At 38.6% G+C, this 18,907-nt stretch overlaps 1 protein-coding gene across 2 annotated transcripts in view; it reads left to right on the top strand.

Moving 5' to 3' along the window:
- PCDH10 (protocadherin 10) overlaps positions 1 to 16,495 on the top strand; it is a 56,639-nt gene extending 40,144 nt beyond the window's left edge. Inside the window, exons 5-6 of one of the 2 annotated variants that reach the window (XM_069242123.1) lie at positions 7,311 to 7,395; positions 15,873 to 16,494. In XM_069242123.1, the coding sequence (XP_069098224.1) occupies positions 7,311 to 7,395; positions 15,873 to 15,900 (113 nt within the window). In that variant the 3' untranslated portion in view covers positions 15,901 to 16,494. Of the gene's footprint in view, positions 1 to 7,310; positions 7,396 to 15,872 lie in introns of both variants that reach the window. The other variant, XM_069242125.1, reaches the window with a different exon arrangement.
- The last annotated feature ends 2,412 nt before the right edge of the window (positions 16,496 to 18,907 follow it).

Here is an 18,907-nt window from a genome sequence, read left to right as displayed (position 1 = left end):
AATCAAATTTTAAGTCCTGATTACTATTACTTGACATAAAATCAAGTCTTCGTTTAACAGATCCTTATCTTCCTGAAGCTACTAGAACATTAAGAGAGCTATCTCCTAGTAAGTTAGGCAGTGAAGTTTCATCAGTCTTGCTTCTCCTAGCTTGAAATCTTTGCTGTTGAAATCAAATGTAAGTGAAAATGTCCAAGGACATAGACCCTGAATCTTTGCTGTTGTGTGTGCTACTTTGTTCCAGAGTACACACAAATGGAAATCATAATCACAGGCCCTTATGCTTTTAGAACCACTGTGTCCCAAATGTAGAGATTATATGTCAGGGCATTCTATATTTAAGTGGATTGTTAACTTTGGGAAGGGTATTTTGTATCTATTTATAAACTTCGATTGAATAAAGGATGCACGTTTGTAAGGAAAGCGCAACATCTAAGACTGCATTAAAAGTACAATGGCTATGAAACCGAGAACATCTTAATTGCAAACACTGTGCAGGCTAGTTTGTGCTTTGAGTCACCAGCTAAGACAGTTTTAAAAGGAAGATTCTATGAATGCCCAATAAAATGGCATTAAAATATCTTATAAAAGAAAATAAGTAATTATTCCTTTAAAACTTTACTTTCAAATGCTCTCTTGCGAACAGAGTTCTTTCTTCATATGGCCAGCATTTCTGCAACTATGTATATTTGGTTTACCAAACTACAGGTGCAATCCAGGAAAGGTCCCAAATCTCATTTATTTATGAACTTTTATATAGTGCCAGCCAAACCCGTTGGGGCAAGAGAGCGCTTTTTCATAGGTATCATAGTTTGACAGCTTTGTTTGGGCGTAATGTGTTCTTAATGGGAATAAAAATACTAGAATTAATAGCATGGAGAATATTATTGTGTATTGTGATGGGCATGCTGTTAGTCCTGGGGCCAGACTTGCCGTAACGGACACTGAGCGTTCCCCCAAGAGGCTGGAAGGGTGGGGACTGGTTTTGCAGCGGTGGGGGTCTTTTTTTTACTGGGGGCTGGTGTTGCAGCAGTGCTGCAATATTGGCCTCCAATAACAAAAGCAGCTGTGCTTCACACTTGAGCCCTCCCTACATCCCTGTCCTGGTGGCTGGTCTGTAATCATAATGCCTGTGTTTTGGTTTTCCTGCTGATCTATCACAGCAAGAATTTGCAATGCAATGGGTCTCATGTTTGCTTGAGTTAGAGCTAGTAGCTTTGTACATTCCTAACTGGTCTTTTCTTGCCACATAAATTAAAAATGAACATTAAAAAAGTTGACATAGGCAAATTCAAAGTGCCATGGCAGTCATGAGCATGAGCATGAAGAAGAGACATGAAATGAAAAAGAAGTTTGGTCGCTGTCAAAAATCTGGCAAACGTGCCATTATCCATGTAACGGGGTCGGTCCCCAAGGCGGTAGCAAAACCGCCCAATGGTGGGACAAAGGTAAAGCATTTACCAATGTCATCAAATGATTTTTGAAAGGTAAGCCAGCGACTGAGTGAAAGTGATGGGTGTGGTGGGTGTGGTTAAAAGCCCACATAGATACCAACACGTCGGAAACGCAGCACTAGCGCTGCTATTCTCGACCTAAAATTCACTGTATCATACACAAGAGAAACATATGCTTCCTTGAGTATATTTTCTCCTTTTATGAAGTACTTCTAGTCAAAGTTCCTCCTCCATTTGGTACAGGCATATTCCTTCGTTTAAGTCTTGGCTTTTTAGTACATTAGCACCACAAGAGGAAACCTTTGGATTGATGTGCATAAAGAAAAAAAAATAGCACTTCACGAAGTAGCGGATAGCATCGTATATACTTTTTGTCAGAGGAGTGCTTTCATTGTGCATGGACAATAAAGCATTCAGTTCTCTATAATGATGGCACATTGATCCATTCTAATTACATTTTTCAATGCCATCTTAAAATGACATTTAGCCCAATGGGTAAAATCCCATTATGGTCCTATTTCTAGTTCTGTGGCAAGGAGTCATACTACAAGCAGAGTCACACATGGAACAATGGCGCAATACAGTTAAGAATAGAACTTACTAGTGTTCTTTCCCACACTCCTTTGAGTGTGCCCTATTTGCCCTAACTCAAGGCCACCAACCTGACCCTCTGTTAATTCTGTGTATACTGTTCTGTCCCGTCTCCCCATGGTGCTGGGTGCCTGTCCGTCCATGTCCATATTGCTCATTTGATCCATATTGCCAGCAATGATTTATCTGGTTCTGCTGTTGTCAAGTGTCCAATTCATCCTCCAGCCTCACCTGCAGCCTAGTGATTGGTTGCATCACTGCACTGTTAGCATTTGAACGGCAGCGTAGGCTACCTGCAACCAACTACCATGTGGAATACAGTTATTAATTATGTGTATATTGGCATGTATCATGGCACTCCACTACCGCTCTAAGTGAATTGGGAGCGCAGGCCACTGGGGAGGAGAGTAACCGGGACCCCAGTCAAGCATGTGCTGATTTAGACTGGAACCAGTGTTTCATTTGTTAAAAAAATAAATTAAAAAAATACGTCCCAGGGCTTTCGTCAGGATGCCACTGCAGCTTGTACCACACATTGCCCCTGGCAGCGCTGCCAATGGCAGTACCAACTCCATTGCTGACCACCACACTCCTGCCAGTGTGACAATTCACGCTATTCCAGGCCTCCAAAGCTAAACAGAATGGCTTGGGCAGCAGGTAAGTGTCATTTTCAATGTATATTGAATTAATAAACATCTGTAAACTAAGCAGACACCATCAAAATGTGCGGGCTGCCACAAGCGCCGGAGTTGAAAATGAAGTGCTGGTGCGTAGTACTGGAAACCAGCGGCTCAAATTAAGCACTGACTGGAAGTAGGTGCTTAGCGTGACATTTAAATAGATTCAATCATGTAAACAGGCTCAATGTTGTGTCTTTAGTTTGCTCCTAGTTAAAAGGGCAAGGGGATGCTACTGTCTGCTCACTAGACATTCCATGAGGGAGGGACGTCTCTGCTTCTGCGGCCCAAGCCACACTAAAGTATTATACTGTGAGAAACGGAAGCTTGCATTGCTTCTGCCTTGCTGGATTTAGAAAAAGAGACGTTTGCACCACTGTTGCAAAAGCTGTACCTCAGTTGTGTATTTCTGTATAAAAGCAAAACCGATTGGAATTGTAGATACATGGACCCATTGAAAGTGGAAGGTGACGTGAGAAGGCACTAGTAGCCAAGGAGTGCTAACTTCTTGATACATGGACACATGGAGAGTGGAAGATGACGTGAGAAGGCATGTATAGCCATAAACTGTTTAATTGTCAAGTGCTCTGTATGAATAACATGACTGCAGGAGATAAAGCAAACGAATGCTATTTAATAATCACATAGAAACCAATTAAAGGGAACACTACCGTGAAACAGCTTAATGTTCGTGTGTCAAAGTTTTATGTTTGATGGAGGCCACACGACTTTGCAAGGGGTTTACAGGGGTTTCACAATTACACGCAGGTAGTGGAGAATACTGTCATTTTTGTGCCGTTCACTTTGCTGAATAATACAGTGTTCTCGTCTTGCAAGATGATGGACACATGCGATAAATAATTTCATAACGTGACTTGTGTGTACTGATATTGAAAAATGGCATTTGTACTACGTGATCTCCTGTTATAAAGTGGGGGTAACTGCATGTGCCAGTCGACTACTTTCATGTGATTATATGTAACCCTTTGGCTATGCAAACGTTGTCATTGATGTTTCAGCCTATGTGGTTTTTAGTACAGTGCTTCCTCAGGCCTGAGTTTTTTGTCCATATAATTTAACGTGTAACCGGCCCTTCGTTATGAGTTTCAAGCGAAAAGATAGTTTTGGCTATCCAAGTCAATGAACTTGTTTCAAAGATTTCCATATCTATATATACAGTTCAGAATAGTTCTTAGTGATTGTGTGGCTTAAGTCTGCTGTTATTTTGACTGTTTAAAAAGGTCATTATTAATATAATATATGAGAACTGAGTACTTAGAACTGTTCTCAATCCACATATGTATAAAAGGTACCTGGGTTAAAATAAATAATCCTGTTATTGTGGCACATTGGGTGCACTGGCCGTGTGGTGGCAAATCATCTATCCCCTACTGCTGTAATTGTGTGGTCAGTCTGGAACCTCTGCCGTTATGCTTTTTTGAGATAGTAGATATGTATTAATATAATTACTGTTTAGGCATACAAATACTCTATTTCAGAAAGAAAGCAACGAGTGTGCCTATAAATGTGACTGTAGGTTTTCTGATCTAAGTAATTTTTTCCCCCAGTGCTACTATGCAACATTAACTTATCGTACATAACTATAGTATAAAACATGTGCTAGACATTGAGATGATTTACAGGTTTTGAGCACATGGTGCTGTGATCTGTGTATTACCTGAAGGCCACAAATAATAATGTTAGCAACACATGCTAAGCCTCCCACACTTTCCAAGTTGATACAATGAGCGCCATTGATTTAAGTAGCCATACTCGCAGACTTATGAAATGGCTGTAGAAAGTGCTATATTGACAAAAATATAATTGGTGTTATATTCATACTTCAAATATACATCATGATTGAGCAGAGAATGCAGGTTTGATTTGAACTTTAAGCAGATATTGCTCGCTTTCAGTTTTTTTTTTCATTTAATTTACTTTTATTGTGCTTTCAAAATAAAGGTTTACGTCTAGAAGAATGAAGCTACTTTTGCTTGTGTGGGTAGACGGTTCTAAAAGCTTGTCGGAATAACTTTTAGCAAAATCAAAACTTAAGAGTGAACGCAAAGAGGTTCAATGTGGTGAAAATGAGGAGAATTGACAAGGGTCTGGTAGTTATTGTCTGCCTCCATATTCTGTTTATTTCTGGTCTACTCTTAACATGTATTTCCAAGACATTCTTAAGAGTGGCAGCGCAGCTGCAATTAATGCATTTGGAGTGTATGTTATTGTGGCTAGTTACAAAGAGAAGTCTGATGTAGCTCATCTTAGGGTTTCATTCACATAGCCTCACTGTACCATGAGTGATAGCCTAAAAAAATCCCAGGTACAATCAATCCTTTTTGTCAGCAGTGAGGTCACATACATTATTTAAGTGCACCAAAGGTTATCAGTTCCCATTTTTCTCTAATCTCACCCATACAATCAGAGAAAATGCCACGGATTACAGAGCTGTCCCTAGGAATCACAACTTCTCATGAACAATCCTGGAATTTTCGGTGAGTTCCAAAACGGCGGCAAATTCACTCCAGAAGTACATTTACTGGAGTATTTTTCCTGTTTTTGTTTTTAGAATCTGACAGCTCTGGTCAAACATTAGTATCAAATGTACTCAATCAGAAAAACAGTTTTTTTTGTTAATAGAAGTGCTTATCATAATGCACAAAGAACTCTACTCGACCTTGTTTTAATTTTTATATTTAGCTGTGAAATTTAGAGTGAACTAAAGTGAACAGTAACATTTGAAGAAGATTGTGTAAAGAAGCTTCTAATATGCTTTTCAAGAAGTCACAATTAAAAGCATGTTTAACTCTATCGAAAAATAACTCATTTTGTGCAGGATTAGCCTGCACAGTGCTTGGCTGGTGCAGACATATATCATTTCCCTGAAGTATATTTTTTGATTGGACTAGACTTATCCGTTTCACTTTGGCTTTTACCTTCATGATTCTAAGAGCTGCTGGATTCCATCCACCATTTTAAGACTATATTTATTATTTTTCAGGGATGGAGGCAACAGTAAGGGATACCTCTCTCTAAGGTCTTTCTCTAATAGTTGAACTGATTAATGTACAGTTTTCTCTAGGTTTTAAAATTATTTTCCAGAAGCTTGTACTTGCCCACGGTTCAGATGGTTTTAGTTGTATAGAAAAGTTCTCCTGGAACAGCCTATATATCTGAGGCGCTTGAGGAGAAACAAAAAGACAATTCTGGATGGTCACGGACAAGTAATAGGAAATCGTTTTTTTTTAAAGGAGAGAATAATGCTTCGGAGGGACCATATTAGCTTTTCATGAGATTAGGTAACCCCAGGACTAAGTTAAACAAATCCATCACATTACTATGTACATTTACCACCTGCAGCTTATCATTAGCTTCCATTATTCTTCCACATGGACTCCCTGAATGAGAAGAGGCTAGTGCAGTGGACATGTCAGACCAGGCTAAGTGTACAATAGTCACGAGATCTAACTCTTGTTAAAGGTATATTGCATCCACAAATCTGGCTTGGCCCCACCTCCATATTTTAAGGTAAAATATTCTATGGATGCAGAATGTGGGAATAACAAGTTTTTCCGCAGCAGGACATGTCACTTCAAAAAGCAGCCAAGAGTTTGCAACACATTCGTGACCGTACCAAGAAAACAAATCATTTCACCTAATTGATAATTCACAGTACATGACTTGTGGACAGTATTTTATAATATTATGAACAGTACATTCGTAGGCATCTCTGCAGTTTCTGAAGCCTTTATAATGTCTTGGAGGGAGGTTTGTGCTTGGAGTGCAATTAAGTTTTACTTTTCAAAATGCCCCTGAGGTTAGATCTACCTCCTTCTTTGTTTATCCAAGGATCACTGTTACTTTCCTTTTCGACGTTTTTCTTGATATTCTAAGTTGATCAGGTAGTCTAGGATTTTTATTAGGATGTGGCTGGAAGACGGAAGAGGCAAATCTGTTGTGATTGGTGATATAATAGAAAATGTTTATTATCAGGAAAGATGGTGCTTCACTGCTTTGATTCCTTTTGTGCAACAGGTTTGTTCTTTGAAGCAAAGTTCATATGAATGCTGATAATAGTGGAGGAGCACATCCTCGTTGTTAAAGAAATAAGCAATTTTAGGAACTGCGCGTAACCATGTACTAATACTACCAACGATCTGTTCTTTTTCCATCCACAAAACCACATCAAAGTCCCTCCGCTTTCAAAAAATAAAAAATTACACATTTATTTGAGAGGCAGTATCTTTGCGTTACATGTAATTTCACAGTGAGCTCATAAACGTCTACTAGGAATATGTTTTCATAGCAGGACGTTCTAATTTGATATTATCTTCCTAATGTGATAAATGAATATCTTGGAAAGCGATAAAGACGGTTCGATAAAATACATTTATGTGTGTAAATTAAATACATTTGCATACTCACGGGATCAAGTGTTGCAAAGAATACTCACGTCTCCAAATTCTAGCATGTACTTAATAGAAAATAATATGGATTCAGTAAATAGCACATAAAATCACATATGCCCAAAATTTCTTTAGAATGCTATAATTCCAAAACGTTTTCTTTTTACTGTATTATATAGACATTGACTGGAGGATTAAAGTGAAAAACTATTCCAGGGTTGCCATGTCACGGACTTCTAAGCAAAGAGAGGCACCTAACCAAAGGTGGGCTGATGCATGTACCCATTTATACCAGTATGTGATACCTATAAACACTGATCAGAAAGTGATTCATACCTTTTTTTCTTAGTAAAGTGAGCTACTTGTTTCAGCTGAGACACACAAACGTTACTTTCATCACACTATCAGTCTCAACATTACTCCACATTTTCAATGTCTTAGATTTTAAACACTCCTGCAATTTTCATTTAGGATGTTTGTTACTCCATTTACCTTCTCGCATCTCTTAAACTTTGCTGATGTCCTCCTCATGCCAGATGTGGTTCCCCTACTTATAAACATGCAAGGTCCCCTGTTGTTCCCTCTCTGTGTCTTGTCTCCCCAAGCAACTGTCCGAGGCCACCTCTATCTCATGCTCAATTCTGCTACTGAATATCGACACCCAGAATATTGTGGTACAAAAATATCGAGAACAGATTACCGAGGGAGATAATATTGAAAAGTAAGTGCATATAGGGAAGCATGGATTTACTATTCCTAACTTCACATCGGCGTACCTTGAAGATATATGTATTGCAGAGTTAAGTATAGAAAATGTAGACTGACGTACCTGTCAATATTTTTTTAAATATTTTGTCCTCTATGTTGTGTCCCATGGATATTCTGGGATCGATATTTAGGGTGCACACCTCATGTTCATTATGGAATGAATTACCTCTTTATATTGTCTACTCCCTGTCTTTACTATCAAATAAATACATTGCTTTTGCTAAGCATGCAAATGTGTACAAGTGTAACAACAGAATTCACGACCATAACAGCCACTTTCCCCACCTCGGCCAGCGACCTCCTTGTGAAGTTTGATGAAAAGCTCCACTGCAACGTCAATCATTCTCTTTCGAAGCACCAAAGTGATGTCTATGGATCGCAGATTCCATGTGCAGTGCTTTAGAAACAGTTCCCACTTTCCTGTGACTAGGCGATTGAAAAATCGAAAAGCTATCAAAAAAACAAAAGGTCACACAATTTTAGGAATAAAAATTCCTTTCACCAAAATGTTCTCATTTTATTTAGGGGGTGCTGTCACAGCACTAGATATATCTCAAACAGAAAACTCACTTATTTTATTTCTCGCAGCCTTCCTTGCATGTTTTACTCCGTTGTGCTCTATTTCCCCTTTCGTTTGAACCTGCCGTTTGGCATTCCTCTCTCATTCCACTTTTGTGGTGATTGCGTTTTCATTTTCATTTTGTTCTAATGATGCTGTTTGGCTACTTACTGAATTTATACATATCCAAACGTTCATATTATTTCTTTTTCAGCTGGCTGCATAGTTTTCTCATCTTTTAGACAATAAAAAAAACATTTTTCCTTTGTAAATGCCTACAAAAAAATATTGTATATGACTAGTTACCAACATGCCAAGTTCAGTACAAAAGCCCTAAAGAAGACAAACCCCTATGAAATCTGGTAAAGCCGATAGAATGTCAATTATGTAGCATCAAATAAAGTCGAAAAATATGGCGGATTCCTTAAGAACGTAAGTGTTTTAAAATATTTTATCTGCACAAAGGCCACTTCATTCAAGTAGGACATTGAATTTAAGTAGAATGGGCACCCGCCACAAACACCGGGACAGCCACACGCATAGCAGTGCACAATTAGTTGCTAAACACAAAACAAGCAGTGGCTAATCAACAAGTATTCTGTCTTTAATATGGTAATACATGAAGAGATAGACAAGCATTAATGCAGTTTAAATGGATTAGCACATTAAAATCAGTATTACTGGCTTCGCCAAAGCTTGTTTGAATTGTGATGAAGCTGACGCTGGTTGTGTAGTCTCAGTATGGCTGTGTATTCACGATTCCTAGGTTTTGATGAATGTTTAAGTGGCAACTCAACTGATGGAATGGCTTCTTGTAGCACATGCTCTTTAGATGTGCCGCCTCAGCTTGCAGGTCTTTAGAGTCAGGTATCACAGATAATTGTGAATCAGGGTCGGATTGGCTTACTGGCCAATCAGGCAGTGCCCAATGAGCTTTTCTGACAGGTCAGGGTGTGGGCCGACTTATTAGAAGTTTGTGGTCCTGTTTTATGGCTAGATGGGCCATTTTTTACTGTTGATTTCCCTGATATTACCACAAACACTGCCTGCAGAAAGCACAAAGGCATGCAGCCTTTCATAGTTTGCAAAGTACACATACAAATGTGGGCCACTTTTTATAGCTAACGGGTTCCCTAATGGGGACTATTGTTTATAGTGGTGCCCAGGCCTAGTCTATGTCCCAGTCCAACCTTGTAAATGTGAGAAGTGTCCTTAAATCTGCATTCAACCGCCAGATTAGCTGGTAAGATTTATTAATGATACACACAATGAACCAGAGAATAGAAAGGGAGGAACACTAATGAGCCCCTTTTCATCCTTTAAAAGAAAACAAATTGTGCAGGACAACACTGGCTTTATGAAGAGCCTTATCTTTTTGCAGAAGCAAGCTGGATACCTGGTCAGAAGGGTCTGTAACTATGATCTTCAGCCCCTTAGAGATGAACCACCTCAGCAACAGAGCTTTTTAGATGTTGAATTCAAAATGGCATGTGGTTTATCAGTACTTTCTTCTGCACTGTCACTTCTCCCCCCTCCTTTATAACCTTGCACCCTGCGTGTTCTTTCATATACTTTTTAATTGTTCTTGTACGTTGAAGACCTGTCTGTGCAGCACTGTTGTTTGAACCGTTCTTATGAATGTCTTACCCATCTTTAGTCAGATTTATTCTTACCCCCCCCCCCCGAAACACAATAGTCTTTCCTACTAAGAGATCCTAAAAGGTGAAAAAAATGATTTGCGTTTATCTCAACTAGTTATTTCCCCATTGAGCATGTTCGTGTAAGCATGCAGTGATGAAATAACGTCATTTGTACTCCAAACTTGCAATGCAGGGTACTGCAAACTAATGACTACCAGTTTTAAAGGTGCTTCAGCCAATAGAACAATACAGTGCTTTTTTTTTTTTTTTTTTTTAATCAGTAAGCATTGCATTGATTCTGTGATGAAGAAGCCATGTTAAGCCTGCAGCAATGTCATGCTTCACTGGTTTCATGCATGCAACAAAGAAGAGAGACCATACAATGTAAACATGTAATCTACCAGTATTAGGCATACACCATTCACCACTATTTGTGAATAAGATTTCTGTACATCATAGGCTATGAAAATGTGTAGGTGGATGCTTGCTCTACAAATGAAAAATATTTTAGTACCTCCTAGAAATTAATATAGTTAATAGGTAATTAATTTGAACAAAACGTTTGGTCTGGAAAAGTATACTGGGACTCATTTACGTCCTTTGCCAGCCCTCCATCAGTGATATCTAGCAAGGTGCCATTGCAAGAGCTAAAAGTTACATTATCCTCTTCAACCCGTGAAGACCCTGTGACAATATAGTCATGAAGTGGTGGATCCAACGTCACAAGCTGTCTGATATTTTTTCACTCATAGGTCTCATTGTAATATCTGAATGTGAAATGTTGTGACAGATCATACAGAGATTACTAAAAAAAAGAACTAGCTTGTGACAAAACATCTTGTATTTTCACTGCTTTCGAAAGTTCACTTGATCAATTGAGATTTCAAAAGTTCTAAATTGTCTTGATGACAGGATCTATTTTATTAAGACTAGGCACTTAAAGCAACTTTCATATTAGCCACAAGTAAACTCTTTCACTTTATTTTACTTTCTTTCTCTGCTCATAACTGCTGCACATATCTGTCACAGTTTTTAAAAGTCTTGCATGACAATGCAACTGTCACCAGATAGGGACTTTAGCTGTGCCCGTACGTTGTCAAGCCAAGAGTACAAGTTGTGATTGGGCATAAGTTGTGTGCTTCCACAAATAAATCCCTGCCTTCCACAGAGCTGTGATTATTAATTTTTTATCTATCAAGCTGCTTGAGCTTCATCTTTTAGGGACACAAACATGACATAATACTTCCATTAGAGTATTTTAGATAACTAGATAATTTATTGTAATTTTCGTTGGCAGCAGCATAGAAAGGCAGAGTACAGAAATTAACCTACACATACATTTAGGTCTGGCTTGACAGCACAACTCTCACCTGACCTTTTAGCCTACACATGTATTATTCTACAGGTCTTTGCTTCTGCACAAATTCAAATCCATTCCCATACTATTTACCTGAAATGCTTCACTTTACCATACAGCATTCCTTTAACCCCTTCACTGCTCAGCCTTTTCCCCCTCCTGTGCTTATGCTTTTTTAGCTATTTGGGGTAGATGGCGCTTAGGCCTCCATAACCTTTTTGTCCACATAAGCTATCCACACCAAATTTGCATCCTTTTTGGGTGCATCCTGGGGATTCTAAAGGTACCCAGGGTTTGGGGATTCACATTGAGGGGACTGAGAAGCAGCCAAAATACAGCTGAATGTTGTTTTTGTTTGGGAAAAATGGGAAAACAGTGCTGCAGAAGAAAGCATCGGTTCCCTGTAAATGGCATCAACGAAGAGTTTGCAGTACTGGAAATAAGGCTATTCCCAGCTTTCAGGAATAGGCAGACTAGATTCAGAACACCAAACTTTTGAACACAGTTTTCGCATTATACTGCAACATACCCTAGGGCTTGTAGTTTGTCCAAGAACCCAACTTACCAGAGCCAATAAATGAGGTGTACCTTGTGGTTTTTCATTGTGTACCAGGCATACAGCAATTCATTTGGTAAAATATCAAGAGTAAAAATAGTTATCAAGGAAACCTGTGTATTTTCAAAATGGGCAGACAATATGGAGTTTAGAAGTAGTGGTTAATTGCACATCTCTGAATTTGGGGGTACCCATACTAGCATGTGAATTACAGAGTATTTCTCAAAATGAATTCTTCTTATACACTGTCTTACATTTAGAAGGCACATACGAAGAGAAAGACAATTGGTAACAACACTAGTTCTGCTATTCTTTGTTCCCCCACATCTCCAATAAAATGGTACCTCACTTGTGTGGTTAGGCCTAGTGCCCGTGACAGGAAACTGGCCAAAACTTCAAAGTGGACACATCACATTTTTCCACTGAAAACAGACTCATTATTTGGAATGTGCCTAGCTTTGGATTTTGGGGCCTAGAACAGTCAGAGGTGAAATACCTTCATCATAGATTGTAGTCAGCATGTAGATATCTCTCCTGTCTTCACATTTCACAGCTAGGAGTTCATCACTACACAAGGCACTGCTCTGTCCCCTCTCAAGGTTTTTACACACAAGCTCCTTTGAATAACCTTTACTGTTAGAACAGACTGTGCCACAAACAACTGTGTCCACTTTGAACTATTCCCTGAACAATTGCACACCAGTGTGGAAGTTATCTAGGTACAAATGGTGACATTTGTTAAAACGTCCTCTCCCACGTTCCCTTCACAATTTTCTTGTTAACTTTGAAGATGGCCAAACCACCAGGGGGGTCAATAATTCCATGATGTGCCCTCTTGCTAGGAATGTACTGCCTAAATACAGCCTTGAAAAGGACCAATGATTTCTTTCTCTGGAACATAGATCTTTGAAAATCAGTCTACAAAGTGATCACGGAAAGGCCAAATCTTAAAAAGGTGGTCACAATCAGGTTGACTTTGTGGCAAAGATAATGCATTATCAACAAAATGCAGCATCTGAAGCAGAAGCAAATACCGATCACGACTCATGATTGCCGGAAATATGGCTGTTACCATCAAGAGACTGGTAGACCATTATGAAGACACTAACGGCTTCCTTATCAAGCCCATCAAAAAAGTTAAACCTTAGAACCTCTTCAACTCTTCCCGATTTATAGGAAAGCACCAGCAGCTCTAGAGCGGGGCCCAAGTCTGGCAATGTTGTCCCTCAAATACTGTTCAGCATACAAATGAGTCTGCTCAACAATTTCACTCACAAATACATTGCCCATAAAAAAATGAAAGAAATGTATAGGCAAAAAGATTTCAGTATTCACTCTACACCCCGCAACACCAGTAAAGGCATTCAAAGCCGGCTGCACCATGTTCGGGGTAACCCAGAGTTCAACGTTTTCAATGGGAAGCATTGCAGCCCTGGGCTGCAAGCCATGTGCCTCTTGAAGCACTATCGGCACATCAATGTCCTCCTCAAAAACAGTTACTGCAATCCACACTGAGAGTGGCTTCATCATCAAATGATTCCTCTCAGACAGTAATTTCACTGCCATAATCTTGCACTAATTCCTCTACCTCAGATGCAGAGTCAGTCTCATAATCATGGTCAGAGGAAGATTCAAAAAGCACACCAGCAACCTGCTGAGAAGTAATCCTGTGGCTAACCATGATTCTTACTTATAAAAGTAACTTGACAAATAAATCAACAACAACCAACACTATGTAAAATAGGAAATAAAGAAAGTGTGGCTTTATTGCAAAGACATATATACTCACAAATGATGTCACTCACTTGCCAGAGACAGCTAGACTCACCAGCACCTACTCTGCACAGATGCAGCAATCACCCACAATATCCCACTAAAAAGGTAAAACAAAATAAAATCACACATAAGACAACACAAGACACATAGCGCACAAATCTAAGGGGAATTTCATACACAATAAAACGTAAGCTAAATGTCCTGTTATTGTTGCATTCTTTACAAAAAAACTCATTCATGCATTGCAATGGTACTCATAGAAGTAAACAGTACAAAAAAGTTTTTTCTTATTTCAAAGATAAAAGTCAAATGTCAAGCTTGTGCTGCTGAGGAAGCTTGGTGTTTATTTTTCTTCTACAATCCTGCTGAGTATCCATGTAAGAGGGGAGGATGTAGGATTTTTTTTTTATAGTGCACAACAAACTCCACTCTTCTCCAATCCACCGAACTCCACTCCAATCTATCCTACTCCACTCAACCCAATCTACCCTACTCCTATCTACCACACCCAAATCTACCCCACTCTAATCTAACCCAATCAACTCCACTTTAATCTACACCAGTTCAATCTTACCCACTCCAATCTACCACTCTAATCAACCTAATTCCCACACTCTAATCTACCAAACACCAATCTACCCTTCTACATTCTACCCTACTTCAGTCTACCCAATCCACTCTACCCCCACATTACCGCACACCACTCTACTTCAATCTACCCCACTTCACTTTACCCTAATCTACTGCATTCCATTCTACCCAATCTACCCCACTCCAATTTACCCCTCCACAAGCCACTCCACTAACCTTTAGCCATGCAGAACAGCAGCCACACTGGTGTACATAAGGGCTAAAACACACCAATTCTTACTTTTTTAGCCATGGTGTACAGTATGGCTAACAGTACAAAAAAGTGCTATCATATTGTCAGTGCCGGGCGCTTGATAGTGCTTTTCTTTTCAATATTTTCTTTGTCATGTTGTACTGCTAAGTGGTTGCTGTGCAACATGGTTGGAAAAAAGCTGTGCTGTACAACAAGGCTAAAAAATACTGACAAAGCCAATAGATTTTGCATAAGCGGAATGTATTGGCTTTGCCAGTGCTTGCCCTACTGTAAGTATTTGCTGTAATTCCAGTATTTACCTCTTTAACGTTGAGGCAGTTTTGATCGTGGGTGAAGGCCTGTCTTACGATAGACAGACTGAATACTGAATAGTAAAATTGCATTTTCTCTCTGTCCTATCAGCTAAGTATAGAAACAGAGGTATTTTCAGGAACAGTTACGTTAACTAAGAAACTTAGTTTCAACATTGCTCAGTTGGAGTTCTAGTCTTCCATAATCCTCATTGTATAAACCCATATAGTGAAAGCATGGTAGCTGGAGCGTGGTGCAACACTTATGAAGTTTAAATACAAACCAGCCACAATATGTACTACAAAATATCACCTATTAAAACCTCTTCAATGTACATATACATGGACAGGTGTAAATTAGTTATTTTTAGCTCCACATCTTCTTACTTTGACAATATAGTGGTTGTCCATATTGTGGAGTCTTTATTATTGCATATTTTTACCTTACTTTTCAGACATGCAACCAGTAAGAGGATGCACAATGCAGAAGCACATATTTGCTTGAATGTTCAAGATGATCTTGCTATTTCAGTCTTAGTTCTTGTTCTTATTTGTTTACATTGCTTGTTTTGATTTTGGCTAGGCAGACTTGAATCTTGCAGCTATTTAAGCTGTAAGACCTCACCCACTGTCTGAAGTATAACTAGATTTGATTGGCACAGTAATAATCTGCTGTAGATAGTGATCCCATCCTCACCAAGTCCAGAGTTAATGTGTAACTTTCTAGAATGTCTTTTACACGGGCTCCTAAAAATATGTAACATTAACTGTGTTGCTGAACGAAGGAAAAACTTTAACATATACAAATTCAGCCAATGAGACAGATCTTTGTAGAACATTTATAATTAGGTTGCTTTTATTGGGACAATTTTGTGGCGACATATGAGCACAACATTTTATTATGTATATGCTATTATTATTCTGACAACACTCTCTATTTTTTTCCTACAGCGCGGAAAAGGATATGCTAGTCAAATGAGCAGGACTTGCGAGAAGCAGCATGATTTGCACAAAAGGCGACCAACAAAAGCATCAACTTTTCAACTTCATTATCTTGGCCTCCCAGTTTTCTCTAACTTGAAGGATTAGTGTGCTGTTGGAGACATCATGGCCAACGATTGGACCTAATTGCTCTCAGCAGGCCTGAGAAATGAGTTGAAGTATGTGTGGAACCTAGGAAACTTAAGAGGCCACCGAACTTGCCTCCCCGATAAGTGTGTGCCTGTTTACAGCACTATATATCGTTCTCCAAAATGTCACTGAGCCCTTTCGATGTTTATATTCACCACAAGAAGCCAACCGTTCAGATGGAAGAACTATGTGCATTCTGAATGCAATATCACTGTTTTAAACCTGACTGTTTTTATATGATTTTTGTGTGATCAAGTGTTTCCCAAACTATTCAAACTTTACAAGAGATTGTGGTCATGTTCCGTTCACATGTGGGTCATAAACATGTTGTTAATCTGCAGACCCACAAAATATCAAAGACATTCTGTAGTTTATACACCGTGTTCAAAGTGTTTACTGTACTATTTCAAAGCTTCTAAATAAATATAAATATATATATATATTATATATTATATATAATTTTCCGAAAAGGTGTACAACTTAGTTGATTTTATATATTGATGCCTACAGCCCACACCACACACCTAAGTAACAAAATAAACAGGGAGCACCCAGGATGTCCTTGGCAAATAGCAGAGCGTCATTAATGCCCATTTTCCATTCTGGGTCAGTTTTGTTTTTGTCCTTGTATTTGAAGAAAACAGGAAGTCAAAGCTGTATAAACTACAACAATTTGTTTAATAGTTGTACAGATTTTTCAATGCCAAAGATGCAGCTCTCAATACTACCAGATTTAGCACTATGTACCATCAAGGAATCTTACAGTCTCCATTATTCAGACTTTTTCTGTGGATTTTAGTTTAAGATGGCATTCACGTTTTTTAAAAATGATCTTCGAACTCACCTGCTTATGTTGTTCAAAACAACACTGGGTATGTGTACAGTTTGCAATGTAAAATATATAACTGAAGAGTACTATTTTAAAAAATGCCCCAAACATATATCTTAAACGTACCTTTCTTTAGCATAGTTTTGTGGAAACCTGAATATATAATATATCTTCTAATCCTGGCTAGAAATGTTTTTGATAGTGGAGATATCATATGGTATAATGTTTTCCAATCCATTTTTTTTACACAAAGGAGGTTTCAGCTTAGCAACATGGCACATTATTAAACACTTCAATAATTTCCGTGTCTATGAAAATATTTTTTCCATGGTTTATAAATGTAAGTAAAATAGTCGGTCTATATAAAGAGAAAGTTATCCATATAGACAACGTACAGTTTAACCTTACGTTTATGTAAACAGCTTTTGAGGTATCACTGAAAACATATTAAAGCTGGTGAATTTTTATTTTATTTTTCCATAATTCAAAGTGTGTTTTGAAGTATCTTCTGTCTTCAAATTTTATTCCTGGTAAAAAGAATGTGGTCCTGTTTCGTTGATACGTAATGAATTTAGGGCAGCAGTGCTTTGTCTACAATTGAAATGAATTCCTTCCTCACTTGTTTGCTTCTCATTTTTCATACAATAATTGGTATTGTATTGAATGTAGATTCCATCACTCACGGAAGATCGGTGAATCGCTGTTAGCCAATATATTTTTAACTTCACATGTTTTGATTTTGCTTCACGAGATCCCCTAGAGCTGCACGTTCTTCGTCAAATGATTCCACTGGTTTAAGCGAGGAAATCAGAAACACTTTCAAAAGCAGTTGCGGTTTTAAAGATTCTCACAAATTTATTTGGAATCAAAAGTATAACTTTGATAATGTCGTTCAAGTTGCAGAAACCACTTTTCACTCAGCGTCCAAGACTCTCTTTTTCCTTCCATCACGTGAAGAAATTTTGAATCTACTTACTAAGCGAACTCGAGTTCCTTGATATCTGAAGACTACATCTCTTGCAAAGTATTTTTTGTAACATTTTAAATTGATATTTAGAAGTTGTTACATTCCAGATATTTTGGCTATAGCACAGGTTTTTACACACTGAGTTAAACGTATCAGGCTGTAATTTTGCTGCACTGTTTTTTTGTATTAGTCTTTGCATTTGTCTGGAAACGTTGAACTACGTTTTTATAGCAAGCAGAAGTTCAATGTTGTTTTAACCCATATTTTTTGTTTTAATTTCTCCTGCTTGTAGTCATTTTCAGTTAGGTTTACATTCAGTGAGGTGGAGAAGTATGCACTTCAAAAGGGAAAGACTAAGGACGTTTGCTATTTTGACTGTCAAGCAGTTGTCAAGTGTAACAATGGATAATACCTAGTTGACATCCATTAGCATGCACTCTCCCATCCTGCCCACACAGTCTGTGAGATTTGTTTCCAGGGGGGATGTTCTTTTAATGAATATTATGGTTGAATGCACATAAAAACATGTACTAGGAGGAGAACCTACACCATTTGCATCTTTCGATCAGATTAATTGAACTAGACCCACGTGGAATTTCACACAAAATAGCTTTAGTGCAGGAGGTTATAGTTTCCCCACTTTCCTGCATTAGAGGTCTGGGATATTGTCGGTGGCAGAGGAATGGTGCTAAAGGCCTAAATGCAGGCAAGGGCAATGGTGCCCTCTGCTCTCCAGTTAGTTAATACAATACAACTAAATCCAGTGCAGTGGGACTCTCGCATAGCAGACCTCCTTGTCATTGCACTTACTGCTCTAGTGAAAACTGGATGATCAGATTTTCATCTTGAGCACGTTTTCTGCAGTGCGAATGTGATCTTATTGACTGGAGCTGATGACACAAAGTGTGACCCAGTTGTGCTGTTAATGCCGTACACTGTGGCCTATCCAGTTCACACATGGTAAGAAAAGTGCCATGTAACCATGCTTATGCAGTAACCAACTGCAAGGTATCTGGTGAGCAGTCTTACCTACTCCATGTGCATGTTAGACCGTAAGAT

This window comes from Pleurodeles waltl, chromosome 1_2 (assembly GCF_031143425.1).
Source record: "Pleurodeles waltl isolate 20211129_DDA chromosome 1_2, aPleWal1.hap1.20221129, whole genome shotgun sequence".
Classification (NCBI taxonomy): Eukaryota; Metazoa; Chordata; class Amphibia; order Caudata; family Salamandridae; genus Pleurodeles; species Pleurodeles waltl.
The sequence above is the reverse complement of the archived record's forward strand: the minus strand, read 5'-3'. Positions and strand labels throughout refer to the sequence as shown.